This window comes from Eupeodes corollae, chromosome 3 (genome assembly GCF_945859685.1).
Source record: "Eupeodes corollae chromosome 3, idEupCoro1.1, whole genome shotgun sequence".
Taxonomy (NCBI): Eukaryota; Metazoa; Arthropoda; class Insecta; order Diptera; family Syrphidae; genus Eupeodes; species Eupeodes corollae.
This window is the reverse complement of record NC_079149.1, coordinates 44,901,484-44,926,239: the sequence shown is the minus strand read 5'-3', so window position 1 is coordinate 44,926,239 and position 24,756 is coordinate 44,901,484. Positions and strand designations below refer to the sequence as shown.

At 35.9% G+C, this 24,756-nt stretch overlaps 3 protein-coding genes and 1 long non-coding RNA gene across 4 annotated transcripts; all 4 read left to right on the top strand.

Moving 5' to 3' along the window:
* The first annotated feature begins 369 nt into the window (after positions 1 to 369).
* On the top strand, positions 370 to 11,251 carry LOC129951599 (steroidogenic acute regulatory protein-like). Its single transcript, XM_056063841.1, has 12 exons — positions 370 to 581; positions 2,508 to 2,669; positions 2,737 to 2,885; positions 2,949 to 3,107; positions 3,174 to 3,227; positions 3,286 to 3,418; positions 3,481 to 3,614; positions 9,535 to 9,687; positions 9,764 to 9,868; positions 9,926 to 10,482; positions 10,553 to 10,676; positions 10,744 to 11,251. The coding sequence occupies exons 2-12, from the start codon at positions 2,564 to 2,566 to the stop codon at positions 10,861 to 10,863; spliced, it is 1,794 nt and encodes a 597-aa protein (XP_055919816.1). The 5' UTR covers positions 370 to 581; positions 2,508 to 2,563; the 3' UTR covers positions 10,864 to 11,251.
* Positions 1,584 to 2,095, top strand: LOC129951600 (10 kDa heat shock protein, mitochondrial-like). Its single transcript, XM_056063842.1, has one exon. The coding sequence runs from the start codon at positions 1,669 to 1,671 to the stop codon at positions 1,975 to 1,977; it is 309 nt and encodes a 102-aa protein (XP_055919817.1). The 5' UTR covers positions 1,584 to 1,668; the 3' UTR covers positions 1,978 to 2,095.
* A 2,740-nt stretch (positions 11,252 to 13,991) lies between the features above and the next one.
* On the top strand, positions 13,992 to 14,649 carry LOC129952251 (uncharacterized). Its single transcript, XR_008782285.1, has 3 exons — positions 13,992 to 14,114; positions 14,197 to 14,499; positions 14,563 to 14,649. It is a non-coding gene; the product is annotated as an uncharacterized LOC129952251 (long non-coding RNA).
* A 361-nt stretch (positions 14,650 to 15,010) lies between these two features.
* Positions 15,011 to 16,610, top strand: LOC129952250 (solute carrier family 25 member 35-like). Its single transcript, XM_056064751.1, has 4 exons — positions 15,011 to 15,347; positions 15,406 to 15,581; positions 15,650 to 15,785; positions 15,872 to 16,610. The coding sequence occupies exons 1-4, from the start codon at positions 15,276 to 15,278 to the stop codon at positions 16,406 to 16,408; spliced, it is 921 nt and encodes a 306-aa protein (XP_055920726.1). The 5' UTR covers positions 15,011 to 15,275; the 3' UTR covers positions 16,409 to 16,610.
* The last annotated feature ends 8,146 nt before the right edge of the window (positions 16,611 to 24,756 follow it).

The following is a 24,756-nucleotide window of genomic DNA, read 5'->3' as shown; positions in this document are numbered from 1 at the left end:
CATTTCCAGACCCTTTAGTTCATTGAAGAGTATATCGAAAGTTCTGCGGCTCATTCTGAAGTGTTTTTTTATCCCTACAAAATTGTCAAATGAAAACGTGTAAATATTCGGCGCGAACGAAAACTTTTTGCCAAAAACCCGGTTTTGGGTTTGGTGTGAAAAGGCCACAAGCCAAATTTTCAGATGTTTGTAATAACATTTTTGAAACTATCCGAACAGGCCTTTAGGTTCCGCACCGAAATTCATCTATCATTGAGATCTCAGAAGCATGAACACATCTACCAATTTCTCTGACAGTTATCTGACATTTTACTTCGTTATCATTATTCTATTTTGTCAATCATTGCAATTTTTTGCATTTTCTCTTTTACATTTTGTTCGCCCGTACAAAAAACCAACAAAGTCCAGTCATATTCTTGTTGTTTTTTTTCGGCAAATTAAAATATTTAATTAATACTTCAATGCAATATTGTGTGTTTCTAAAGTTTAAATAAAGAGTTTCCTAAAAAATATCAACTAATTCTACTAAGTTTTTAAGAGAACTTCAATTACTGTAATTATTGTTTTATCCTAAAATATAGGTCAGTGAATAAAATTATTTACTTTGATTTGCTTTGAAAAGAAACAAAGAAAATTACTCCATCGATGTGATTTTTGTTTGGTTTGACTTTTGTGTTAAATAATGTATCACTACCTTTGTTCATTATATAAATAAAGGATTTCTTAAATAGTTTAAGAGAGATTTTCCGAAGGTTTAAAGTTGCAAGCATAACATTACTAATGCCGATGTACCGACTTGTTCTGATTCACCAAATCCAAACTCGTTTTGATTTAATTAAGATAAAATAAGTGAAGTAGAGGTACATTTTTCAACTTCAACTATGTCGAAAATGTCCCTAATCAGTTTATCAGAAATTTCAAACAATAATCTGCATGTGAAATGACTAATAAGAGCATAAAATAACAATGGTAAATTGTTATCTTTGTTTTTGGATCTTCTGATGGCAATTCAATTCCTTCCATTTGGGTTTGTGTTCTTATCATTTTCATGGCAACAATTAGTCATCATCTCTTTACAATGTTTTAATATTTAATTGTTTCTTGTTTATTAATTGTTATGCAGGCGTTTCCCAATTAATTTTTTTAAAGTTCATAGTTTATCGATGAATTAATTAGGTCTGTAAGGTTGGAGAAAGGTGTTTCATTTTGTGATAAGTGTGCAGATGTAAAGAGTTTCTTTATCAACATTAATGATGTCTTCTTTTCTTCAAACTTCCAAACTAACTTTTTGCTTGCCCTAGATCATAATATCTTTGTGAGTTTCTAAAGTTAGTTTCATAATGTAATTAAATCAAATAGTCGCCCTATTTTCACTTGGTGATAATTTTCACCAACAATTAATTTTTAGATTTGGTGTGTTCGGCGTTCAAGGCTGCAAACTATTGCCAAAGTTATAAACAGCCTACCGGTCTAAAATGGTTATGTTAGTTACTGGATTAGAATTGATTTTTTCAACTTAAGTTAATTGAAAAGAAAACACCCTTACTTTCAAAAAATTTCTCACTCTCGACTTCCATGATATAAAATCTTTGAGATTTGAATCATTTTACTTTTTTCATTTGAAATCAGTTTTCGTTTGTTGGAAGTCGTTAAAATTTTGTCTTCTTAATGAATTCAATGAAGAGAGTAATTCCTTTGTTAGATCGCATCCTAGTTAGACGTGCCGAACAAATTGCAACGTCCAAAGGTGGAATTATGATTCCAGAAAAATCTCAAGCAAAAGCTCAAGAAGCATTAGTAATTGCTGTTGGACCTGGTGCTAGAAATTCTAATGGAAATCATGTACCAGTGGCTATAAAAGAAGGTGATAAAGTCTTACTACCGCAATTTGGTGGAACAAAATTGGAAATAGACGATACGGACAATAAAGAGTACATCTTGTTGAGAGAATCTGAAATTCTTGCCAAAATTGTATGAGGCTTTATCGTAAAAAAAAATGTGGATGCATGATTTTCCAGAATGTCTAAAGCAATTTAAAAATGTTGAATTACTTGTTATATTTTAATTAATAAAAAGAAAAAACTACTAAAAATAATTCGATCTTTTGTATTTAATGAAGAATAAAAACATACGTTAACACAACAACACTAGACTAAAGTCTCTGCCAGAGAAGCCTCAAGACGTTAGCTCCACCATTTGCTTTTCAGGTGAATTTTTGTATTCCATTGCCGAGTGAAAGTTTCAATTAAGTTGCCTAAAATTATTTATTTTATTTTCTAAATTGCGTTTGTCCATCTTAGCGAATGTCGTATTTTTAAAATTCCTAAAAGAATCCGTTCGGTAAATTTTCATTTAAGTTCTAAGCAATCATTTAGTTCCAAACCGATACAGGTCAATTGGGCTTACCCATGGTCTCAATTCCGATGAGAAAAAATCCTTTCCGATTTTAGCATGAACCACAATACTACAAATTGCAAAAGAGTACACTAATTCTTCTTTTCTTTAAGGTTTAGCAATGTATCGGCCTAGTACTATCTACAAATAACTTTCTACCATCCATATTATGTCCCACGAAAATGCAGATGATATTCGAATAGCAGCTGAAGCCATCTATAACAACACCCGCCCAATGAATCATCGTGGAGTCTATCAACCACAATTCGATTACAGTAATTAAAATGAAACTCTTCAAACTAACGTAATCGTTATTAAATTGTTGTTTATTTTTATTCTTAGATCGACACCATGCAGTTAATCTTATTTCAGAAGATTTTCTTGGTGGCTTCATGCAAGATGGACGCATGTCGGTTGTTCGAAGATTCTTCTGTTTATTTGTGACATTCGATTTATTCTTTGTGTCTTTGCTTTGGATAATTTGTATTATGGTAGGATACAAATAAATTCAACGGTTAACATTGAGGTATCATTTCTTAGACATTTTTTTTTAGCTCCACGGTGGAACTATATTCGATGCCTTCCACAAGCAAATAATACACTACACAATCTATACATCGCTTTTTGATGTTGTTGGAACGGCTATTTGTCGATTTGTTGTCCTGGTACTGTTCTATGGACTGTTTTACATGAACCACTGGTCAATTATTGCTGTAAGTCATGCACACACAATTCTATTTGGTTATTTTTGTTTCCATAAAGTTCTTTTTTTTGTATAGCTGTCAACGACTGCTTCGTGTGCATTCCTTATCTCCAAAGTGTTCTTTTTCGATGTAAGCTTCTTTTTGTTTTAAATGATCTTTCATATTTTTTATTAGTCTTTCATTGAAGTGGGTACATTCACCAGAGCCTGTTTTTGGAGTTGTTCTTGTTTTAACATCGTTTGTGTTGTCGTGGGGTGAAGCGTGGTTCTTCGATGGCAGAGTTATACCCCTCGAACGACACGCAAGGAGTTACCTTGCAGGTAACAAACAGATCTAATCAACAACTTACTGTGTTCCAAAGAAATATCATTCTTTCTTTTAGCTATATCATCAAATGATCGTTCACCACTGATAGCTCCTCTTTTGGCTTCTGAGGTTGAACAACCACCACCACCAGAAAGTGTGTTCTACTCCCCTTTCGATACGGGGCACAATAGTGATGAGGAACATGAACAGGTATGTATGTTAATTATAAACTTGCATGTTTATTTTTAATTCAAATCATTATCGATCCCATTTTCATTTCAATCAGGCTTTTTTTTGGCAATTTCTTTTAAGCTTATTTGCATAAGTCGTGAGTTCCATAATTTCATCTCTTACTTAACCGAGGTAGCAACCTGTTTGATATTCTATACGTTACACACAGAAAATAGTTCTTTCTTTTTTTTTTATTATTTTTGGAGTTGATACGAAATCAAGTTCATAAAAAACGATGGCAAATATTTTTGCACAAGTACATGTTTCGCATTCGCCATTAACAAGCCGAACCAGTTTATTTAAGAAAAGAAAAGAAGTCAATGGAAAGATGATAACTAAAAAAAGACTTTCAATTAGTTTATCCGGGGGAGTCTGAAGTGTAGTTGTTTATTGTTTGAGTTTGCAGAAAAAAGAGTCTCAATTTATTAAGTAGTGTGTTGTTTTAGAAAAGAACACATGAGTGAAGATATAAGGAAAATAATATTAAAATGACGTCAACGACAAATGATAACGTAAGAAATGTGCTTGGCTTGGTTTTTGGATATTCGGCACTTATATAGATACATACATCGTATATAAAGTATTATATTTTCAAAATAAATTATGGTGAAGAAATTGGTCTTAAGAGAAGATTAAGTTTTAAAACAACAAAGTGCTTACACATACTCGGCGACCTTTTTGCCATTTTTCCAGACGACCTTCGGCTTATTAACCATCTTTTTAAGTACAGGAACAGGTTGTTGTTTCATTTTTTTGATAATAGAGCTTTGGGAGTCTTCAATAATTTATGAAAAAGAGATTGTTTATTATTGTATGAGTTGTATCTTATCTTAATTTGTGTGTGTTTATTTTTCTTGTTCGCGAAGCTTTATAAGTACAACTTTTTGTTCTAACTGAAGGGACGACAAGGTTATGAAGAAACGATGTCGACAAACCTTCTTTGCCCTCCTTGAACCTTGTCCAAGCCTTCTATTCCAGTAAGAACGTATGAGCAGCTTATAATAATTTAAGTCAAAAATAATTTGATGTTTTTGGAAGAATTTTTTTTTTATAATATCTGATACGACAGAGATTATGACCAATGTACAATTCGTATTGCTACCTTCGTTTTTGAATGTAGAACCTTGATAGACGACTGGGAGAAGTGGTATAACTTTTAAGGTTATTTTCTAGATTTTAAGAAAGTCTTGACAGACTATAGAAGGCTTTTTTAGCCTTGAGCAATTGCCTGCGTATTTCCTCTTCTATGTTGTTATTGTCTGCTAATATTGGCCCAAAGAACTTGTACTGCTTCAAATTCATATTCCTTGATTTTTTGACCAACTGTTTCCTTAGTATTCAACGCCATCATGTATTTTGCTTTTCCTGAGTAATGGGCAACCCCAGCTTTTGCGCTGCCTGCTCGATTTGGATGAAGGAATTGGTTCTGCCGACCATGTCGATATCGTCTCCGTAATCCAGTATCTGGAGTAATCCCTTGTCTGAATCTATTGATTATAGGTTTGTCTGTATAGCAATCTGGCTATTTTAATTTGGCTTGTCACGGTTTTGTATTGTTAAAATTAAATTCTAGACAGTTTTCCATTGTGTATACAAAATTACAAATATGATGGGCTGTCAATTTGTCCTGATATTGGGCGCTACACACTAAACCTCCATCCGGTAGTCTAAATTTTGGATGAAACTGAAGCATAATTCGTTAATGTGCCAAATTATCTCATCCTTTAATCTTGAATTGTTGCTGGCTTATCGACGTGTATCTTTTCTTTCAAATAACCTAAAGAAAGAAGTCAAAGTGTGTCAAATCACAGGATCTTGGAGGCAAATTGACACCGCCACCAAGTGACACGGCCGTTGAATTTGTCACTCAAAATAGGCATTTCTTACTTAGCTAGCTGTGGTGTACATTCATATCTTCCAATAAATAAAGTTCGTTATCAATTCACGAAAGCGTACACCATTCACAGTAAATGTCTGACCGGTCTCATTTTATAAAAAATACAGCCCGATGGTACCTCCAGACCAAAGACCGCACCATTCAGTCACTCTTTGTGGATTATTACTCGTCCAAATACGGCGATTCTGCTTATTGACGAATCCAATGAAGAGATGAAAATATACCTCAGCATTGAAGATTATTTTCTTTGAAAATTGATCATCCAAGAGGCTTTAGTTCTTGAATCACCTGCACCTTGTAAGCGTGTAAATGCAAGTCTTTATGCATAATGTTCATCAACTGAATAGCTATAACGCGTTGCTCGATTGTATATCTTTCCATGGTTCAAACGGACTCAGAAATAGAGAAATGTAAAATAAAATGCAGACAAAACTTGGCGTATCACATTCAACACCGGTCTTTAAAATTTGACCACTCTTTAGTTATAGCGTATAGGGCTATTTGTTTTTTTATAGTACTTACTTACTTAAGGTGGCGCTACAGTCCGGGGCGTACCTGGGCATCAACCAACATGCGTCTCCAGCCAGCTCGGTCCCTAGGTAGCTGTCTCCAGTTTCGCACGCCAAGTTGGTTGAGGTCTTCACCCACCTGAGTGCGCCACCTGAGTCGCGGTGTTCCTCTATTGCGCTGTCCCTCGGGATTGGAATTGAAGACCTTCCGGGCTGGAGCGTTGAGGTCCGTTCGCTCTACATGACCTCGCCACCTAAGCCGTTGGACTTAAATTCTGTTAACTAGGTAAGTGTCGCTGTACAACCCGTACGTTCTCACCTTTCTTTGACAGGTTCAAGGCCTCAGCGCCATAAATGAGAACCGGGATGATGAGTGTCTTATAAATGGTGATTTTAGATGCTCGAGAGAGGACTTTACTTCTTAATTGCCTTCTAAGTCCAAAGAAGCAGCGATTTGCAAGAGTTATTCTTCGTTTGATTTCAGCGCTGGTGTCGTTGTCTGTATTAATGGTAGGTGCCTAGGTAGACAAAGTCCTTAACTACCTCAAAGTTATAGCTGTCCATGGTGACGTTTTGTCCAAGACGTCGTCGTTCAGTGTCCTTTTTTGATGACAGCATATACTTGGTCTTGCCCTCATTGACCACTAAACCCATCTTCTTCGTTTGCGTCGAAATGCTCAAAAACGCTTCACTGACATCACGCTTTGATCGTCCAATTATGTCAATATCATCTGCGTATGCGAGTAATTGGATGGACCTTTGGAAGATGGTGCCTCTAGTGTTGACGGTTGAGTTTTGCACAATTCTTTCCAGAACGATGTTGAAGAAGTCGCATGACAGTGAATCGCCTTGTCTAAAACCTTTTTTGGCATCAAATGCATCGGTAAGATTTTTTCCGATCTTGATAGAGAAGCGTCCATTCTCCATCGTCATTCTGCACAAACGGATAAGTTTGAGAGGGATGCCAAAACTAGACATTGCTCTGTAGAGCTCTTCCCTGTGGATTGTCATACGCGGCTTTAAAATCGATAAAGAGATGGTGGGTATCGATTTGAAGCTCCTGGGTTTTTTCCAAGATCTGCCGTAGTGTGAAAATTTGGTCGATAGTGGACTTTCCTGGTCTGAAGCCACACTGATAAGGACCATTCAGGTTGTTGACGAATGGCTTCAGACGTTCACATAATACGACAGAGAGGATCTTATACGCAATGTTAAGGAGACTGATGCCTCTGTAGTTGGCGCAGTTTAGAGGGTCTCCTTTCTTATGTATCGGGCACACTATGCTGAGATTCCATTCATCGGGCATGCTTTCTTCCGACCATATTTTGCAGATGTGTTGGTGCATACTCCCTACCAAATCATCGCCTGCTGCTTTAAGTAGTTCGGCAGCGATGTCTGCAGCTCCAGCAGCTTTGTTTGACTTCAGTTTAGATATAGCTGTCTTCACTTCGTCTAGGTCGGGTAGGCGGAATTTTTGGTCTGCGTCGCATGGGTTGAGTGGTTCTATCTCCCTTACAGCGGAATTCGGTTCGTCATCGCCGTTATATAGTTTGGAGAAGTGGTCTTTCCATATTCTCAACATAGACTGCGGTTCTGCTATGATGTTCCCTTAATCGTCTTTAAAACCTTTTGGTAAAATTTACGCACCTCATTTCTGTTGTGACATCCCTCTATCTCCTCGATCGCGCGCTTCTCGTGCTCTTTTTTTTCCATCTAAGAAGACGGTGTTTCTCTCTCCTCTTTTGCTCATAGCAGCTCTGGTCCTTCTGTGCAGCACCGTTTTGTATGCCTGTTGTTTAGCTGCGTACGCTTGCAAGCATTCGTCGTCAAACCAGGGGTTTCGCTGTTGTGGCCGTGTGAGACCTAGACTTCAGAGGCGGCGTCTCTGATGGCTGAAAGGCAATTTTGCCACTGGTTTTCAATGCATCTTATAGGCTGAACTTCTGAACTGAAGTTCGTAGTAAGTCTGGTTCTCTCACTTCTATATAGGCCCTTGAACAATTATAAGGCTAATTTTCTGAAATATGCCCTGTACTCCAAGAGTTCTTAGTATTTCGGCGACTAAAGTAGGCATCAATTCTTAAATCGTTGTTCCTAATTCGTTGCAATGATGTTTGTCATGTAGTCAGTTCATTTCCGAGGCTTGTTATACGTCTAGTGTTGAAATTATTTTTACATAACAAGTTATCACCCTGTTGCAAATCCAAGAACCAGCTTCACCATATAAGCCAATCCCTTGTGGGGATTGTTTCTTGTTCCCACCAGTCTCAAATAGTTACGGCACATGGATGTTTTCGTATTCTACATGTTACTCTCCCTGACTGACCCGCCTGTATTACGTACGGGACCAGGAAATGTCCGTACAAATTTGTTCTCGCGTATGATTTGTCCCATTATTGTCTTTTGTTATAGACGCTATAGTATGCTAAATTTTGAATTCATCCTTTGATGTTCTCATTTATTGATCATCTGTTCTTGTCCCTGTCGTCGTCGCCAGCTTGATCATCCGTACATAGTATTTCCCAGTGGTGTCATTGTTTTTGTTACTGGCATTTATTTCGCCAAGACCAAACGAAGAATAGTTAAGCCCTAACATATCTTTGTCGAAGACCATTAAAATCTATAATTCGTTTTGATATTTAACATATCCTATTTAAAATACCCATTATCAACAATTGGTTTAGAAAATTGGCCACCATAAATAAAAATGTGTTACAGAACTTCCAGAAGCAATTAAAGGACTTAATTTGAATCACCATTCCTTCTTATTCTTTGTTCTTTATTTTATTAAGGTTTTTTCAAATCTCTTTTTTTCAAGCTTTTATCACAACAATAATTATTTTAAATCCACTATCAACCAGGCAGCCAGTTGGTGGTCAGCGTACTGACTATCAGTAAGATATGCAATGCAAAACTTTTCACATCTTGAAATTTTTCGTTGTTTCTCCATCACATCATTCATGAAAGTACAAACTTAACATACGTAGCCATAACTTGAATAGCTCCAAACTCGAATGGAAGTGTTCTTAAACCGAAAAGGGTACCACTCTGATTTTGAATTCACTTTCGATTTTCGATTAGGTTGAGTACATTAAAACCTAACAATTCTATTTTGAGTTCGCACAAGAACATTTACCTTTGTCGCATGCACAAACATATATATTCGTGGTGATAAGGCATATCTGTGCTCTATTGATTACCACACAATCAATGTGCAAAAAGATTCGATTCAAAGATTTGCGTCCGACTCGGTTGGATTTGATTTTGTGTTGAAACAAAATTCATTTATGCAATTCAGTTGAAATTTGAAATGCAAACTATGTTGATTTTTTGTGTACCTCTTTCGCAATAGAAATTGAATTTAAAGAACTTCTCAATCCGAAGATCCAACTAGTATCATTCCCATCTTTCGTCATGTCACAAGTATTTAAGAACAGAAACTTTTCCATAAATACTCCATCAATTTTATATTTTGTTTGTTTGTTATTTGCAGGATGAAGACTACCGACAACAGGGGTTGGATTGTGTGCGCAAAGCTTATCAACTTCTAAAAGCTACTGATTGGAAAGTGGAAAAAGTAACACAAAAGAATGATACCATCCAGAGTATCCATCGAGAGAAACTAGGAAAAATATACAGATTAACTGTGAGTTTTATAACAATTCTCAAAAAAAAAAGATTTTTTATGTGGATATTGTATGTTTTGGATATGTTTGTTTTAGGGCCGAATTAAATATCCAGCTAAAGCACTACTAGATGAACTTTTCTATAAAATTGAAAATATTCCCAAATGGAATCCAACGTTGTTAGAATCGAAAATTCTTCGTGTAAGTTAAATTTGATTGATAAAAGAAAAGTTATACTCACTGAAATTTACTTTACAGAAAGTTAACACCTATACGGACATCAGTTATCAAGCTACCACCAGTGGAGGTGGTGGAATAGTAAAAAGTCGAGACTTTGTCAATCTGCGCTGCTGGCGGCTGTGTCGTGATGGCAAAGTAATCGAAGATAGCGACAGGGAAGAGTATAAAGACAATGAAGACGACGATGATGAGAATATTTTAACTCAATCGTGTGAAGGTAGTGTTTCAACACTCTCTGGGGACAATGACAATACACCTGGTGACTTGGGTTCAAGCTCAAATGTGCCTACTTCTAAAAGTTCTCAGAAATTAGAAGACAATAATATGTCTCCTCCGACAAATAGTGAAGGTAATTTTCGAACTCTAAGCCAGAGTCTTGGAGCGAGAGGCTTTCAGGGACATTTAGACTTTTCTGATCCCCCACCATTGGAAGATAGTTTCCACGATGCTGAGGAAACTCCTGTTCCTGAAGTGAAAAAACAAAATGAGCAACCGAAGGAAAATGATAAGATCTATGTTAGTGCTGCTATGAGCATCGTTTATCCTGGTATGCCACAAATTCCTAAATACACAAGGTAAAGTTTGAATTTGTTTTTTTTTTTCTAATCAATAATGAAAAACATATTGTTATCTTTTTTTTGTCAGAGGTGAAAATCTAGTATCTTGTTGGGCTATGCGTGAAGTTGAGGGCAAGCCTGATGTATGCATTTTCGAATGGCTCTTGTGTCTAGATCTCAAAGGGTACATGCCGCGTTATGTCTTGGACAATGTAAGTAGCATAAATCAAAACAAAAGAGACTTAAACGAATCATTTTGATATAATTCCTTTTTTTTAGACATACACAACATTCATGACAGACTATATGCTATATTTGCGCAAATATGTTTGTGAACTTCGTGAAAAACGAAAAAGAAGTGCCTCCCATCATCGGTATCCTATTATTGAAGACGATTAAAGTAACACTTCTTGTAATACACTTTAAAGGAACTATTTAAAAGTTAAAACATTAGCAGGAAGTGTTTGTGTTCATGAGCATATTTTATAACAAAAAAAAAAACATTTTTAAGCGATATTATTATTACTTTGTTTATAGATGTGTACGTATAATGTAATCCTGCAATATGAAATGATAAAGTGTGGGTGCTCGCTGTTTCATTAAGATAAAAAGAAACCAATCAAATTGGAAACACAATTATAAATAATATGAGTTAACTAGCATCGCAAGTAGGAACAAGAGTATTCTTTTTATACTTTATTAAATACATTTTATTTTATTTGAGGTGTAAAAATTTAAAGAAAATCCTTTTTTAATGAATAAAAATAATGCTTTTATAAAAAAAAATGAATTTAAGTTGTTTTTTTTTTAAACAAAATGATTGGTAAAAGAGAAGTGGAAATTATTTTATTTTTATTGAAAATAAAATATTTGTCGATTTCCAGGAGGATTTAAAATATGATCTACCGGTATATCAACATTTTGGTTTCATAACATTGGGCTGGTTCAGACAACACAAGAGACTTCATTTTCAGTCAACTGCATTCTTTCAACATATATTTTGACCAAGGAAACTGGTTAGTTTTTCAAGGGTCATACATTTCAAACTCAACCGTCGCGGATATGTACTCCGTTGTCTCCAAAAGATCCAGCCCTTAATGTCTTTCTCCATGCTTTTAATAACCTCATCTTAATTGAGCACTTTTATGTAGCATAGGATAAACAGATAACCTTTAGCAGATCTGGTTTCCGAAAAAAGTTAAGTTATAAATATTTCCACTTCTAATAATACTTGTGAATTATACTAAGAATTGGTCTGTAAAGCTAGAAACATCACAAACGATTCCTTCTTTTGCTAATTTACTGCTCTAATCCCGAATTGGTTCAAAAATCTCTTCCCCTTTAACTTGTCGTGACGCCAAACTGAAAATGCCGCACCTGTAGACTGAAAATCTTGAAAGAGTAATGATGAAAGAATTTAGGTCTATTTTTGAACTCCTTGGTTCGAAGAATTCAGAAACGTCGCTCAAGCTCTTATTCCCAAAATTAAGCTGAAAAACTGAAATCTTTGGACTTTCTAAACTAAAGAAAATATTAAAAATCTAATGATGAGGAAATTTGGTGCTATTTTTGGGCTAGTTAAGTGCTGAAATTCCAGCTTGGTCTTGGTATTTTTAATATTCTATGATTTTTAATAGTCTCGAGAAAAAAAATAAAGTATGCAGGAGAAAAGTGCCAACAAAACAGGTTACTTCTAATATTCTTTAAATCATGAACCTATTTCATAATTTAAGTTTATTTGTGCAATAGGCTTTTCACACCAAGTCCAAACCCAGTTTTGGGTGAAAACCTATACATTGAAAACTCAAGTTTTCCCATACATTTTTGGTAAACCGCAAGTTTTTGTAAACCACACGTTTTATATAAAACCTTTCGAAAACAAGTAGCAATTCAAAGTTGAACTAAACAAACAAACCTTTCGAAACATTCAGCGCTCAAATTAATGTAAACAAAACAGCTGATGGCTAAAGGTTGGAGATTACAATTCAATCTTTTTAAAAATTTAGAGGACCTGGAATGCAGAAATTCAAACTAGTCTAAACTTTAAGTCCGGTTTACGCTTCAACAATGCATTAAAATTGTTAAAATTCACTACAAATGGCCGAAAATTTGTCAGTTTTGTCGATATGTTGCATACAGACTCAAGCCATTGGGCATTTAAGGTTCATGCTGTATCTTCTCTGATTCGGTCCTTGAAATGCATGCAAATCACCACATTTTCGTTAAAAGATCATTTTCATTGGGACCTATTTTTACCTCGCAGGCTTTAATAACCAAAATTTGGGGCTCTTCTTCTATTATCAACGTGTCACTGATTTTGGTTTTTGGGCTGATTTTTGCGATTAGGCCCTTCTTATCGGAAATTGAGAATTAGTTTTCAACGAGATGGAACAACGTGGTACCCAAGTAACAAAACAATTTTCCAAGAAAAGTTATTCTCGAAGACGTGTTCACTATTGGCCACCTTAAACACATTAAGATTCTTTTTTTGTATCTACGGTAAGGTGAAATATAATGTCTAATTAAAGGTCCACAATGAACCTCAAAGATACAAATAGTGTTGTTTTAGAGAACGTGCTTCTGACTGTCATGGCAGAGGTCTTGTGTTCAATCCCTGCCTTGGACACCTATAGTTTTTTAACGGGTACTGACTCTTGCGAGCAATTGACAAATCCTGCAAGAGTAATTATTTTCAAAAAGTGTTTTTTCATGTAGTCCCCTCCATACCTCACAACATTACTCGCGCACACGAATGGTTGAGAGTTGTAAGTCTCTAAACCCTGGTTCCAACGGACTATCAGAACTCGGACAGAAGAAGTCAGCTGCAAAAATTTCATTAATTTCTCCATTTTGTAAATATCAAAATGAGGCGACTTCTTGGTTCAGTATACATCATAGAGGAAATATATTATCTAGAGTCCCGACTTAATGGGTTCTCTCTCTCTTTTGGTCTACAAGCTAAATTGGGAGGATTTTGTCCCTAAGGATAAGCATGTGTTAGTTGTCCCGTGCATTTCTTATGGGACCAAGCCATTTTGAATGTAGTTGTTATGGAATTTGTGCCCATATTGCTTAACTGCGGAGGAAAAAACTATGAAGTGAACTCAGCCGTTCAAAAAAGAGATCCGTTGAATTCAAAATAGTTTAATAAATATTATAAGAAAAATATTTTAAGAAAAATTAATTTTGTAACTTCTTTTTAGTGAAAACTGTGCTAAAAATAATATTTAACTGCTTTTGGCAAACAAATTCTACGATTTTTATGAAAAGTTTAGCTTAAAACAGAAAAAATCATGCCGAAAGTATAGGCGCACCCTAGAACTACAATACGAAAGTGGCCCAATCTGAGTTGTACACAGTTTTGACAGATCAACAACGAAAATTAAAAAGAAAACAAAATACAATTTCTGCGATTTAAATTTTAAATAAATCAAAACAAAAGTGAAAATTAATAAAAACAAAGTTGTTAACAGTACTCCTCATTAACTGTTTTATCTATATTATATAAATAATTGCATACAAAATGATCCAGAGTCAACTATTTCATCGATCTAAAAAGTGCCTTCATCATATCCGAAGAAGTATTTCCCAACGTAACTTCCTCTAGCTGATAGAGGATTCTTTCAGGATCTCTTTCCAGACACCGCTGGGTAAGTTGCATATTGTTTTGTATGTTTATAAAAACTATAAGAAATCGTAATGAATTATATTCTGTTCTTCTTAAAACGGTAGTCCGGAAATGACAAAACTTTTCACAAGTAAATAACAAGCAATCTACGCCGGCTTTGATCCATTTGCCGATAGTCTACACGTTGGCAATCTCCGGGTAATATTTGGACTTCTGCATGGCATCGAGAAAGACACAATCCAATTGCGTTAGTTGGAAAAGCTACGGGTCTTATCGGTGATCCTAGTGGCAAAAAAAAAACAGAACGGTCATTAAGACAAATTAATTGCTATAGAAAAACACCTTAATAGAATATTCAAGAATCATCAGGATGGACTATGGGGCAAAAATGACCTATCTCCTATTAGGTAACTATAATAGAAACCTAATGCGCTTTAAAAACTCAATCGTTTTGATAATCTTTCTTTCAGAGTCGTCAACAATGCATCATGGTACGAAAATCTGAATGTAGTGGACTTTGTTGCCAATATGGGAAGACACTTTCGAATGGGATCAATGCTCTCAATATCGTCAGTATAGTCTTGCTTTTTTTTCTCCACTCACATGTATTCACCGATAGCGAATTTGAGAGAGTTCACCTCAAATTTGAGAGAGTTCACCTCGAATAAAATTTGAGGGTGTTTCAGGTAGGACGGGTACCGGTCGGGACTTTAGATAATATATTTCCGCTATGGCATACATCTTAAATATTGTTTTTTAAATACATAGTACTATATTTTTGTTAGAACACTCGCACCGCTTCAATGTGTACAAAGCTTTATGATTTTCGATAACATTGTCTAAGAAAACATCGATATTTTTTTTGACATTTCAACTACAGCTGATTTTTATTGATCATAGTTTTTTTTATTTTATTTTGTTGCAAAATTTACACTCGCGCCGACCAAATTGTTAAGTTATTAGCCATAGCTAGTACTACCAATTTTAGTTTTGACCCACTCACGACTCACGAGCTTCTATCGTGATAATCAACAATCTTTGTAACATGGCATCGGCATTAAAGTGAGCAATCTTTTGCAATTCATCCTTATCATCATCTTAAACAAACTGTCATTGGATTTAATCTCTGAAAAATAAGAAATTGTAAGGAGAGAACAATAAAACAAAACACAATTTTTCTGTAATGGATTACAGTGACTACGTAATCGGGGGCTTCGCCTCTGTTGGAGCAACTTTATTTACAAATCCAATCGAAGTAGGCCCATGTCACATTTTTCTGAGTTCGATAACTTCTAACAAAGATTGATTTTTAGGTGATAAAGACAAGAATTCAACTGCAAGGGGAACTTGCTGCCCGAGGAACTTATGTGGAACCCTATAAGGGAATTGTCAATGCCTTTAAGGCTGTAGCCAAGAATGACGGATGGTCTGGTTTGCAGAAAGGACTCGTGCCGGCTCTTTATTTTCAATTTATTTTGAATTTCTTTCGGTGAGTTGCTTAAAAATATTAAATATTTTGGACAATTAACTGGATTTCTTCCTGGACAATATTTGTAGTCTAGGCTTATATAACACAGCGATGTCCAAGGGTTTGATCCATGACAAGAACGGCGATGTGTCATTCAGCCGAGGAGTGTTCTTTGGAGCGGGTGGCGGTGTCATTGGAGCGATGGCTTCCAGTCCGTTCTTTTTGGTAATTTCACAACTTCTCCAAATACTATTTTTATGATGCAACTTCCTCTCTAATTTATGTTAATATATATCTGTCCGTATATTTAGATAAAAACTCAACTCCAATCTCAAGCAGCTAAGTCCATTGCCGTGGGCTATCAGCACATGCACACGGGCATGTTCAGTGCCTTAGTAGCGACCTACTCAAAGCGAGGCATCATGGGCCTATGGCGTGGTGCCCAATCGAATATTCCCCGAGCGGCTCTTGGAAGTGGAGCTCAAATAGCAACCTTTGGCAAGATGAAGAGCCTCCTCCGGGATCACGATATAATTGTCCACTCAACAATGAACTCCTTTGCAGCTGGAGCCATTGCAGGGTCCTTTATGTCCCTGGCTATCACTCCGCCCGATGTCATTGCCACTCGTCTCTATAATCAAGGACTTGACGAACATGGCAAGGGGTTGTATTATCGCGGAATGTGGGACTGTTGTGTGAAAATACTCAAAACCGAAGGCATCCATGGCATGTACAAAGGATTCTGGGCTAATTATCTACGAATCGCTCCCCACTCAACATTGGTGCTGTTGTTTTTCGATGAATTGCTTATTGTTCGAGATGAGTACAAGGAGAAAAAGATTATTTAAAGACTATAGGTAAACTCTTTTAAGCAAGCTACTATGATGCTCTTCCATAAGCACAAAACGAGATATAAACCTCATAAACTTTGTATTGCAAAGTGCCTTTTGTTGACTTTGTTTTTGTTATTTTTTTATCGATTAAGGACTATTATTTTTTTTAGAATAGAGACATATGTATGTAATAAATAATATTTTAAAAAACATGAAATGTTGTTTTTTTTTATATTTTCTTGCTAACATGTTTCGTCTAATTGAGAGTTACTTATCAGACAATTTGATAAACACATCAATTAGCATTGCCTAGGTTCTAAAAATCGAGTTAAGTGAAATTGATATATGTATGCATGTGATTAAAAAACAATTAAGTTGGTTTTCAAATTGTAATCGCCTGATTGAGGAATACGAAGTGAATCATTTTAGGTGGCAAAAGCAATCGCCTCTTTTTCATGCTAAATATTTCATTCGGTTTTCAAAACTACTCGAATTCAATTCAAAAACACTTTTTGTCTGACATGCAAGGTCGAATTCTGATACTTTTTCACTTCGAATATCGAGAGACTATGACTAACTTAATTTGAAAGAAACACAATCAACAAAAATTGATTTCAAAACACTAATCTTATTTTTGTTCGATTTCGCTTTCATATCTAATGAGAGTGAAATGTAGAATCAATTCTTCATATTGCTATAGATGTTTATTTTTATCTGAGTTATTTTTTGTCAATGGATATTTCAAAAGGCAATGACACCTAGAGTGCTTAGTTTTCTAAAGAAAACATAAAAATAACCTAAAAAAGTATATTTGGTTCGATATTTCCGGTTTGTTAAATTTGTAGTAAAAAACTGAAACGCAAAGTAGAATTGGAAAAAATATAGGAGGCCTGTTTTATCAAGTGGGCGGAAATGAGACCTACAAAAATGGTTAGGTTTTAGGTACAAAAGAGTTTTCCTACGTATAATAAGAGACCAGCAACTAAGAGAAACACTTTGCAAATTCGAATAAACAAAGACGAAAATTGTTTTGAAGTCTTAACATAAATATTGTATGGATAGTCTTGATCTTATTGTTAATATCTGGTATTTGGTGTGAACTTAATGCGACAAGAGCAAATTGTTTATAAACAGAGGCACTTTCATTTGAAGAAAATAAACATTCCTATGAGGTAAAATTTAAAAATTTTCATTCTGAACCTTTTGTTGCTCAATCTGATGTTCCCCAGGGAAGCCATCTTGGCCCTTTTCTGTTAATCCTGTTTATTAACGATATGTCTTCTTGTCTACGCTCAAGTGAAGTTCTAATTTTTGTTGTCGACATGAAAATTTTAAAAATAATAAAGCCTATCCATGATCGGATTGTATTCTTTTACAAGCCGAAATTGATAGTTTCACATTTTGGTGTGGGAAAAATAGCCTTGCCCCAATCCTTTAAAATGCCAGTCGATAACTGTTATTGAAAAACGAATCGGTAGTGTATTTGATTATTTTATATCACATCAAAAACTTTGTCGCGTTTCCACATTTAAAGATTTATGTGTTCATTTCTGTTCCAACTAAGAATTTACACATAACATTAACTTTATTGTTGATAAAGCAAGTTCTATGCTTGGTTTTATAAAACGGTGGGCAAAGGAGTTCAATGATCCCTATGTTACTCTTTCTTTGTATAATTGCCATGTTTGTCCTCATCTTGAATATGCTTCGAAGGCATGGACTCTTTATTAGGAAATTCATAGAAAACGTATTGAATCAATTCAACATAATTTCATTCGCTTTGCCTTAAAGGGTCTTCCTTGGGATGATCCTTATGATCTGCCTCCCTATGAACATCGTATTCTGCGTCTTCAAATGTAATCTCTCCATCAAAGGCGTTTTAATAATGACTTAGTATTTTTTCATCAACTCATTAATGGTGAAATTGATGCACCTGTGTACATTTGAATTATCGAGGCGGAACTCATTTCACTCGATTTTCAACGTAAATTTCGAACCCAGAATTTTCATGGTTTTGAGTGAATTATTCACCTACCATAACATTATTTTTTTTTTTTGGCAATTGGTACAGACATATTCTTCGAGCTCTTGGACAAGACATATGAGCAGTGCCCTGGCTATGACATTAAAATTGTATTAGAAGATTTTAATGCCAAGCTAGGAAGAGAGGACATCTTTGGTGGCATAATCGGGAGATACAGCCTGCACGACACTACGTCCGACAACGGATTCAGGCTGGTCAATTTCGCTGCGGGCGAGACGTTCTGGTAGCTAGTACGCAGTTCACGCATCCTAATATCCACAAGGGGACATGGAAATCTCCTGATCAATCAACCGTCAACCAGATTGACCACATTGCGATCGACGAACGACACTTCTCCAGTATCCAGGATATCCGATCATTCCGAGAGGCCAACATTGACTCGGACCACTACCTCGTTGTAGCCAAGGTGCGGCTACGGATATCCCGATCCAAACCAAAACATGGAAGTACTGTGAGAAGATTCGACGTTAGACGGCTACAATCGCAAGAGACTGCCATGTCCTTTTCCGATCGAGTCTCTAATAACCTCTTAAGGAGTCCTATGCTCCCTGCATTAAGGATTGAAAACCAGTGGCAACATTGCCTTGCAGCCATCAGAGATGCCGCCTCTGAAGTGCTAGGTTTCACACGGCCACCACAGCGAAACCCCTGGTTTGACGACGAATACCGACAAGCGCACGCAGCGAAACAAGAAGCATACAAAGCGGCGCTGCACAAAAGGACTGAAAACTGCTCGAGAGCTCTACGAGCAGAAGAGGAAAAAGGAACACCGGCTTCTTAGATGGAAAAAAGAGACAATGGGAAGCGCGCGATCGAGGAGATAGAGGGATGTCACAATAGGAATGAGGTTCGTAAATTTTACCAAAAGGTAAAAAAACCTCCCAAGGGTACCAGCCACGAACCGAAGCCTGTAAAGACGATCAGTGGAACATCGTAGTAGAACCGCAGTCGATGCTGAGAATATGGAAAGATCACTTCTCCAAATTATATAACGGCGATGACGAACCGAATTCCGCTTTAAGGGAGATAGAATCACTCAACCTCGGCGACGCAGATCAACAATTCCGCCTACCCGACCTTGACGAAGTGAAGATAGCTATATCTAAACTTAAGTCAAACAAAGCTGCTGGAGCTGACGGCATCGCTGCCGAACTATTCAAAGCAGCAGGCGATGACTTGGTACGGAGCATGCACCAACTCATCTGCAAAATATGGTCGGAAGAAAGCATGCCCGATGAGTGGAATCTCAGCATAGTGTGCCCCATACATAAGAAAGGAGACCCTCTAAACTGCGCCAACTACAGAGGCATCAGTCTCCTTAACATTGCGTACAAGATCCTCTTTGCCGTATTATGTGAACGTCTGAAGCCATTCGTCAACAACCTGAATGGTCCTTATCAGTGTGGCTTCAGACCAGGAAAGTCCACTTTCGACCAAATCACACACTACTACATATCTTGGAAAAAACTCAGGAGCTTCAAATCGATACCCATCATCTCTTTATCGATTTTAAAGCCGCGTATGACAGCATCTATAGGCATCCCTGTCAAACTTATCCGTTTGTGCAGAATGACGATGGAGAATGCTCGCTGCTCTATCAAGGTCGGAAAAGATCGCACCGATGCATTTGATGTCAAAAAAGGTTCTAGACAAGGCGATGCACTGTCATGCGACTTCTTCAACATCGTTCTGGAAAGAATTGTGCAAAACTCAACCGTCAACACTAGAGGCACAATCTTCCAAAGATCCATCCAATTACTCGGATACGCAGATGATATTGACATAATTGGAAGATCAAAGCGTGATGTCAGTGGAGCGTTTTTGAGCATTGCGACGGAAGCAAGATGGGTTTATTGGTCAATGAGGGCAAGACCAAGTATATGCTGTCATCAAAAAAGGACACTGAACGACGACGTCTTGGACAAAACGTCACCATGGACAGCTATAACTTTGAGGTAGTTAAGGACTTTGTCTACGTAGGCACCGTTATTAATGCAGACAACGACACCAGCGCTGAAATCGAACGAAGAATAACTCTTGCAAATCGCTGCTTCTTTGGACTTAGAAGGCAATTGAGAAGTAAAGTCCTCTCTCGAGCATCTAAAATCACTATCTATAAGACACTCATCATCCCGGTTCTCATTTATGGCGCTGAGGCTTGGACCCTGTCAAAGAAAGATGAGAGCGTCTTAGGATGCTTCGAGAGAAAAATTCTTCGGGTGATTTTTGGTCCCGTACGCATAGATGGAGAATGGAAGAGAAGATATAAAGACGAACTGTACGGGCTGTACAGCGACAATGACCTAGTGACGGCTCAGACGGCTAGGTCATGTAGAGCGGATGGACATCAACGCTCCAGCCCGGAAGGTCTTCGAATCCAATCCCGAGGGACGGTGCAGTAGAGGAAGACCGCGACTCTGGTGGCGCACCCAGGTGAGAGAGGACCTTAACCAACTTGGCGTGCGAAACTGGAGACAGCTAGCTAGGGACCGAGCTGGCTGGAGGCGCATGTTGGTTGAGGCCCAGGTCCGCCCCGGACTGTAGCGCCACCTTAAGTAAGTAAGTAAGTAAGTCCATACAAAATATTGTGTTCTAGAGCTAAGCTTTCCAACGAAATACAAATATCTCAATTGGGGACAATTTCTTTTGTTGCTTTACATAAAACAACCTTGAATATTTATGTTATTCATTGGAAAAGCGTTAGGGACCTTTTTTGAAATACATACGATACATACATATGTAGCTACTGAAGTTTTCGTTTTACACTCTTTATCTTTTAAAGATTCAACTAACAAGCTGAGTATCCCTTGGATAATTTAGTCAATTAGAGGAAGAAGGAGAGTACACACATTGATTGCACTTTAAAGAACTATAAAATGTAAAGTGTAATAGGTTTGTAATACCCGTGGCATGATGGTTAGTGCGTTGATGTTATATTAAATTATAAAAGCCAGTATTTAATCTACACTTCTTGTTTTTCTTTCAAAGGTCATAACTCCAAGCATTGATTCCAAGAATTGCTGTAAGTTATTTGCAATCAGTTCAATAAATTACTTCTTGGATGTTGTTCTAGTATTTTTCCAATTGATTTCTTTTTCATTTTTTGTTATATTATGTCCAGCCAGAGTGCAATGCTTTATGAAAGGGAGAAGATTTGGAAGGAAGTGTCGGTGCATACTGCTTTTAAATTACTAAATGTTCAAATAATAGGGAAAGACAGATTGTCTTTTAGTACTCTACATTCGCGTAGTAGGACTTAAGGAAGAATCTCTTTACTTTAAATTACTACTGAGGTTAGACCCAAGATTATACTGATAAGTATTCCTGGTAATCCGGGTGTAAGTATTACGATTGAATTGGTTAAGAGGAGGATTGTAACCAGCTATTTTATTTTATTTTTAAATCACGGTAAAAAAGGCTCTTCGGTTCCATAAAATTGACAAATCACTTCTATTTGGAACGTGATTGAGTTGCAGAAATACTCGTAGTAGGCGGAACATCATTGAAATTGTGTCTATATTATTTTCATCTTTGAAGTTGTTATTTTTTTAAGCTTAATATCGAGTAGATTGTATTAGCCATATAAAATGGTCGGAAAACTATTTTGACAAATATATTATGAGGAAAAAATGAGTTTGAAAAGAAAATTAAACAAATTTTCTCTTATGCTTAAGTGGGGGCTTTGAGATGGCTATATAGTTTATTTACATAAACTTCCTTTAGAAAATTAGTTATGACCAATCATTTTAGCACCAGAAATAAAAGCGTGGTTATTTAAAATATCCAAATATTGTTGTTTGTTCACCATTCCATCGATTGCTACCAAGTCTCCGGTGCCATTAAAGCAAACACATTCCCAAAACATGACGGTGACACCACCATGAGGCACTCATTTACACACAGGTGCTACTTTGCTTCGCATTTTCCTAGGGATTCTACAAAAAAATGTCTTTTTTGATCCGTTGTACTCAAAACAGCTTTCACATGTCCACAATACTTTTTCCCAAAATGATGAAGGCTTGTGTAAAAATTCTTTGGCAAACTGCATTCGTTTAAGCTCACTATACCATTCTTGAAGAATCTAGGTATCCTGTTTTAGAAAGCCGGTGTTCAGACAATTGCATGACACGATTGATATAACTATAAATACCTATGTGAACATTTTAATTCGTTTTTAAAGGCTGAAATGGATACAATTTTGATAGTCTATACCAATTCAATAATAGACTAATCCAATATTTTGGGTAGTATGTGAGTTTGTAGGTAAAATACCTACGTTGAAAAACTCATCTTTTCTAGTTTTAAATGTTGATGTTTTAGGAAAGCAGTGGCTATAATTTCTTTTAAAACCAATTCGTTGACTATTACTTACCTAAGCTTTACTCATCATTTCCATCGACTGACATCTTCCTTTTTTCGAACGTTCAGCCAAAACAATGAATTTCAAATTAGTCCCTTAGTTTTGTTCCATCACCTTTCCGACATATTAGAAACAATCTCTCATTTTGTTTGGATATAAAAGATAAGAAATAACAATATTTATTAATAATAATTATAACAAGATAAAAAATAAACAAAAATTAGAAAAAAATAAATGAAATTAAGAAAAAAATCAATGCGTTTTAATGCAGCTCTAAAAATGCATCATTCTATTATCATCCTCCTGAAACGGTTGTTTTAGTCGTATCTTCTTCGTCATTCCTTCTCATTGCGACTCCTCCACTCTTGTAAATTGATTTAGAATTGCCAAAATCTCTAACATTGCATTGAGACGACTCTCATCCGAAAGCATTCTCAAGCGTTCAGTTAATTGGGCAACAAATGAATCCGATTCCGTGAATGCAAAACTATCGTCCAGAGAAGTTGGTCGAATATTAAAGATTTGTTTACCATTATGGCGTTGCGCAATTAGCATTTTCTTTGCTTCGGTCATGTTGAATATTATTGGATTTTTCTTGACGAAGTCTATGGCGATGTCTTGTAAAATCAGCTTTGATCAGGGATAATCTATTGTTTAATTCTAGTTGATTGGTGTTAATGAAAATTTAATGTAGGCCTCATATCTCGTTGTGGTACTTAAGAAACGGTATTGGATGTTTTATTGTTTTGGTTAAATCGCCGACAACGAAGAACAATCTAAGGACTCAAACTCAAACCCTTCCAATCCAAGGTTTAGGAACACGAACAACAGAAAACAGTTTTTGTGATTATTTACCTAGCCCATTCACAATGGAATAAATAAATATTTGACAAGAGAATTGATGTTGGAGTTGTTTGATTTGATATTTTTTTGAAGGACTTTATCCCAATTTAAATAAGGTTTTCAAAATTGTTTATTTTAATTTAAAGACTCAATTAAATTTGGATTTAAATAATCCATAATAAGTGTAGACCCTGAAAGAAAATTTTTACAAGACAACACATAATTTTAGAAGTTAGTTTTGTACTAATCTTACCGGATTTAATATATTAGCGCCATTTTAAAGTTTTGTTAAAAGTTTAAACTATACAAATATTACGTGTTTAAAACAGTGAGTATTTGAACTAGCTATGGACTGCTCGTAAATGATTTCATTTTGATGTCATCTATTCCTTAATAAGTCCTTCTGTAGGCTTAGCGGAAATATAGAAAACCTCTTATAATATATGTCCTTAAAAAAGAAATGAAATTATGTGAAGCATCATTGAGAATTAGGGCCTACTGACTTACAACTCTCAACCATTCTTGTGTGCGAGTAATATTTTCAAAATTGGAGGGTCCTTCAGTTTAAATACAAATCCGAACGTCAAATGTGAAAAAAGAACTTTTCATGACAAGAATTACTCTTGAAGGATCTGTCAATTCCTCTTTAAAAAGCTTGTTGAGGCCTAAGAACAAGACATGGCGTTTTAAAGCTAATTATTATTTTTTCCACACAGCTTACAAGAAAAGAAGAAGCAAAGCTAAATAGGTGTAATTACTTTAAAAAGGAACCTTCTATGGGAATATGAATTGACTAGTAGTCCGTATCTAGGATATCAATTGTTTGAACTTTTAATATTTGCATTTTCGCTATGAAAGCAAAATATATTTAATGATTGTTTGTATCGTTCCTTCTAACTCATTGATTTGCAATCGCGGTCTCGATTTTCACTTCGTATTCGTAAATAAGCAAAATTGTTGCTAACAAAATTGAAGAAAAATAATTGAAAAGCCTTTCTATCTTAATAGAGGAACTATAATTGGTGTATAATTTTCAATCGATAAATGATTTTGAATAAAGAATTCAAGGAGTTATGATTTCTCTTAAAAAATAATTTTTTGTTAAAAACCAAAATG

Excerpts from the sequence above, each read along its gene's own strand:
- LOC129951600 (XM_056063842.1), top strand. The coding sequence starts at position 1,669 with ATGAATTCAATGAAGAGAGTAATTCCTTTGTTAGATCGCATCCTAGTT.
- LOC129951599 (XM_056063841.1), top strand. The coding sequence starts at position 2,564 with ATGTCCCACGAAAATGCAGATGATATTCGAATAGCAGCTGAAGCCATC. Across the intron at positions 2,670-2,736 it reads TCAACCACAATTCGATTACA|ATCGACACCATGCAGTTAAT; the intron begins GTAATTAAAATG and ends TTTTATTCTTAG. Across the intron at positions 3,615-9,534 it reads GTGATGAGGAACATGAACAG|GATGAAGACTACCGACAACA; the intron begins GTATGTATGTTA and ends TGTTATTTGCAG.
- LOC129952250 (XM_056064751.1), top strand. The coding sequence starts at position 15,276 with ATGGATTACAGTGACTACGTAATCGGGGGCTTCGCCTCTGTTGGAGCA. Across the intron at positions 15,348-15,405 it reads TATTTACAAATCCAATCGAA|GTGATAAAGACAAGAATTCA; the intron begins GTAGGCCCATGT and ends ATTGATTTTTAG. Across the intron at positions 15,582-15,649 it reads TTTATTTTGAATTTCTTTCG|TCTAGGCTTATATAACACAG; the intron begins GTGAGTTGCTTA and ends CAATATTTGTAG.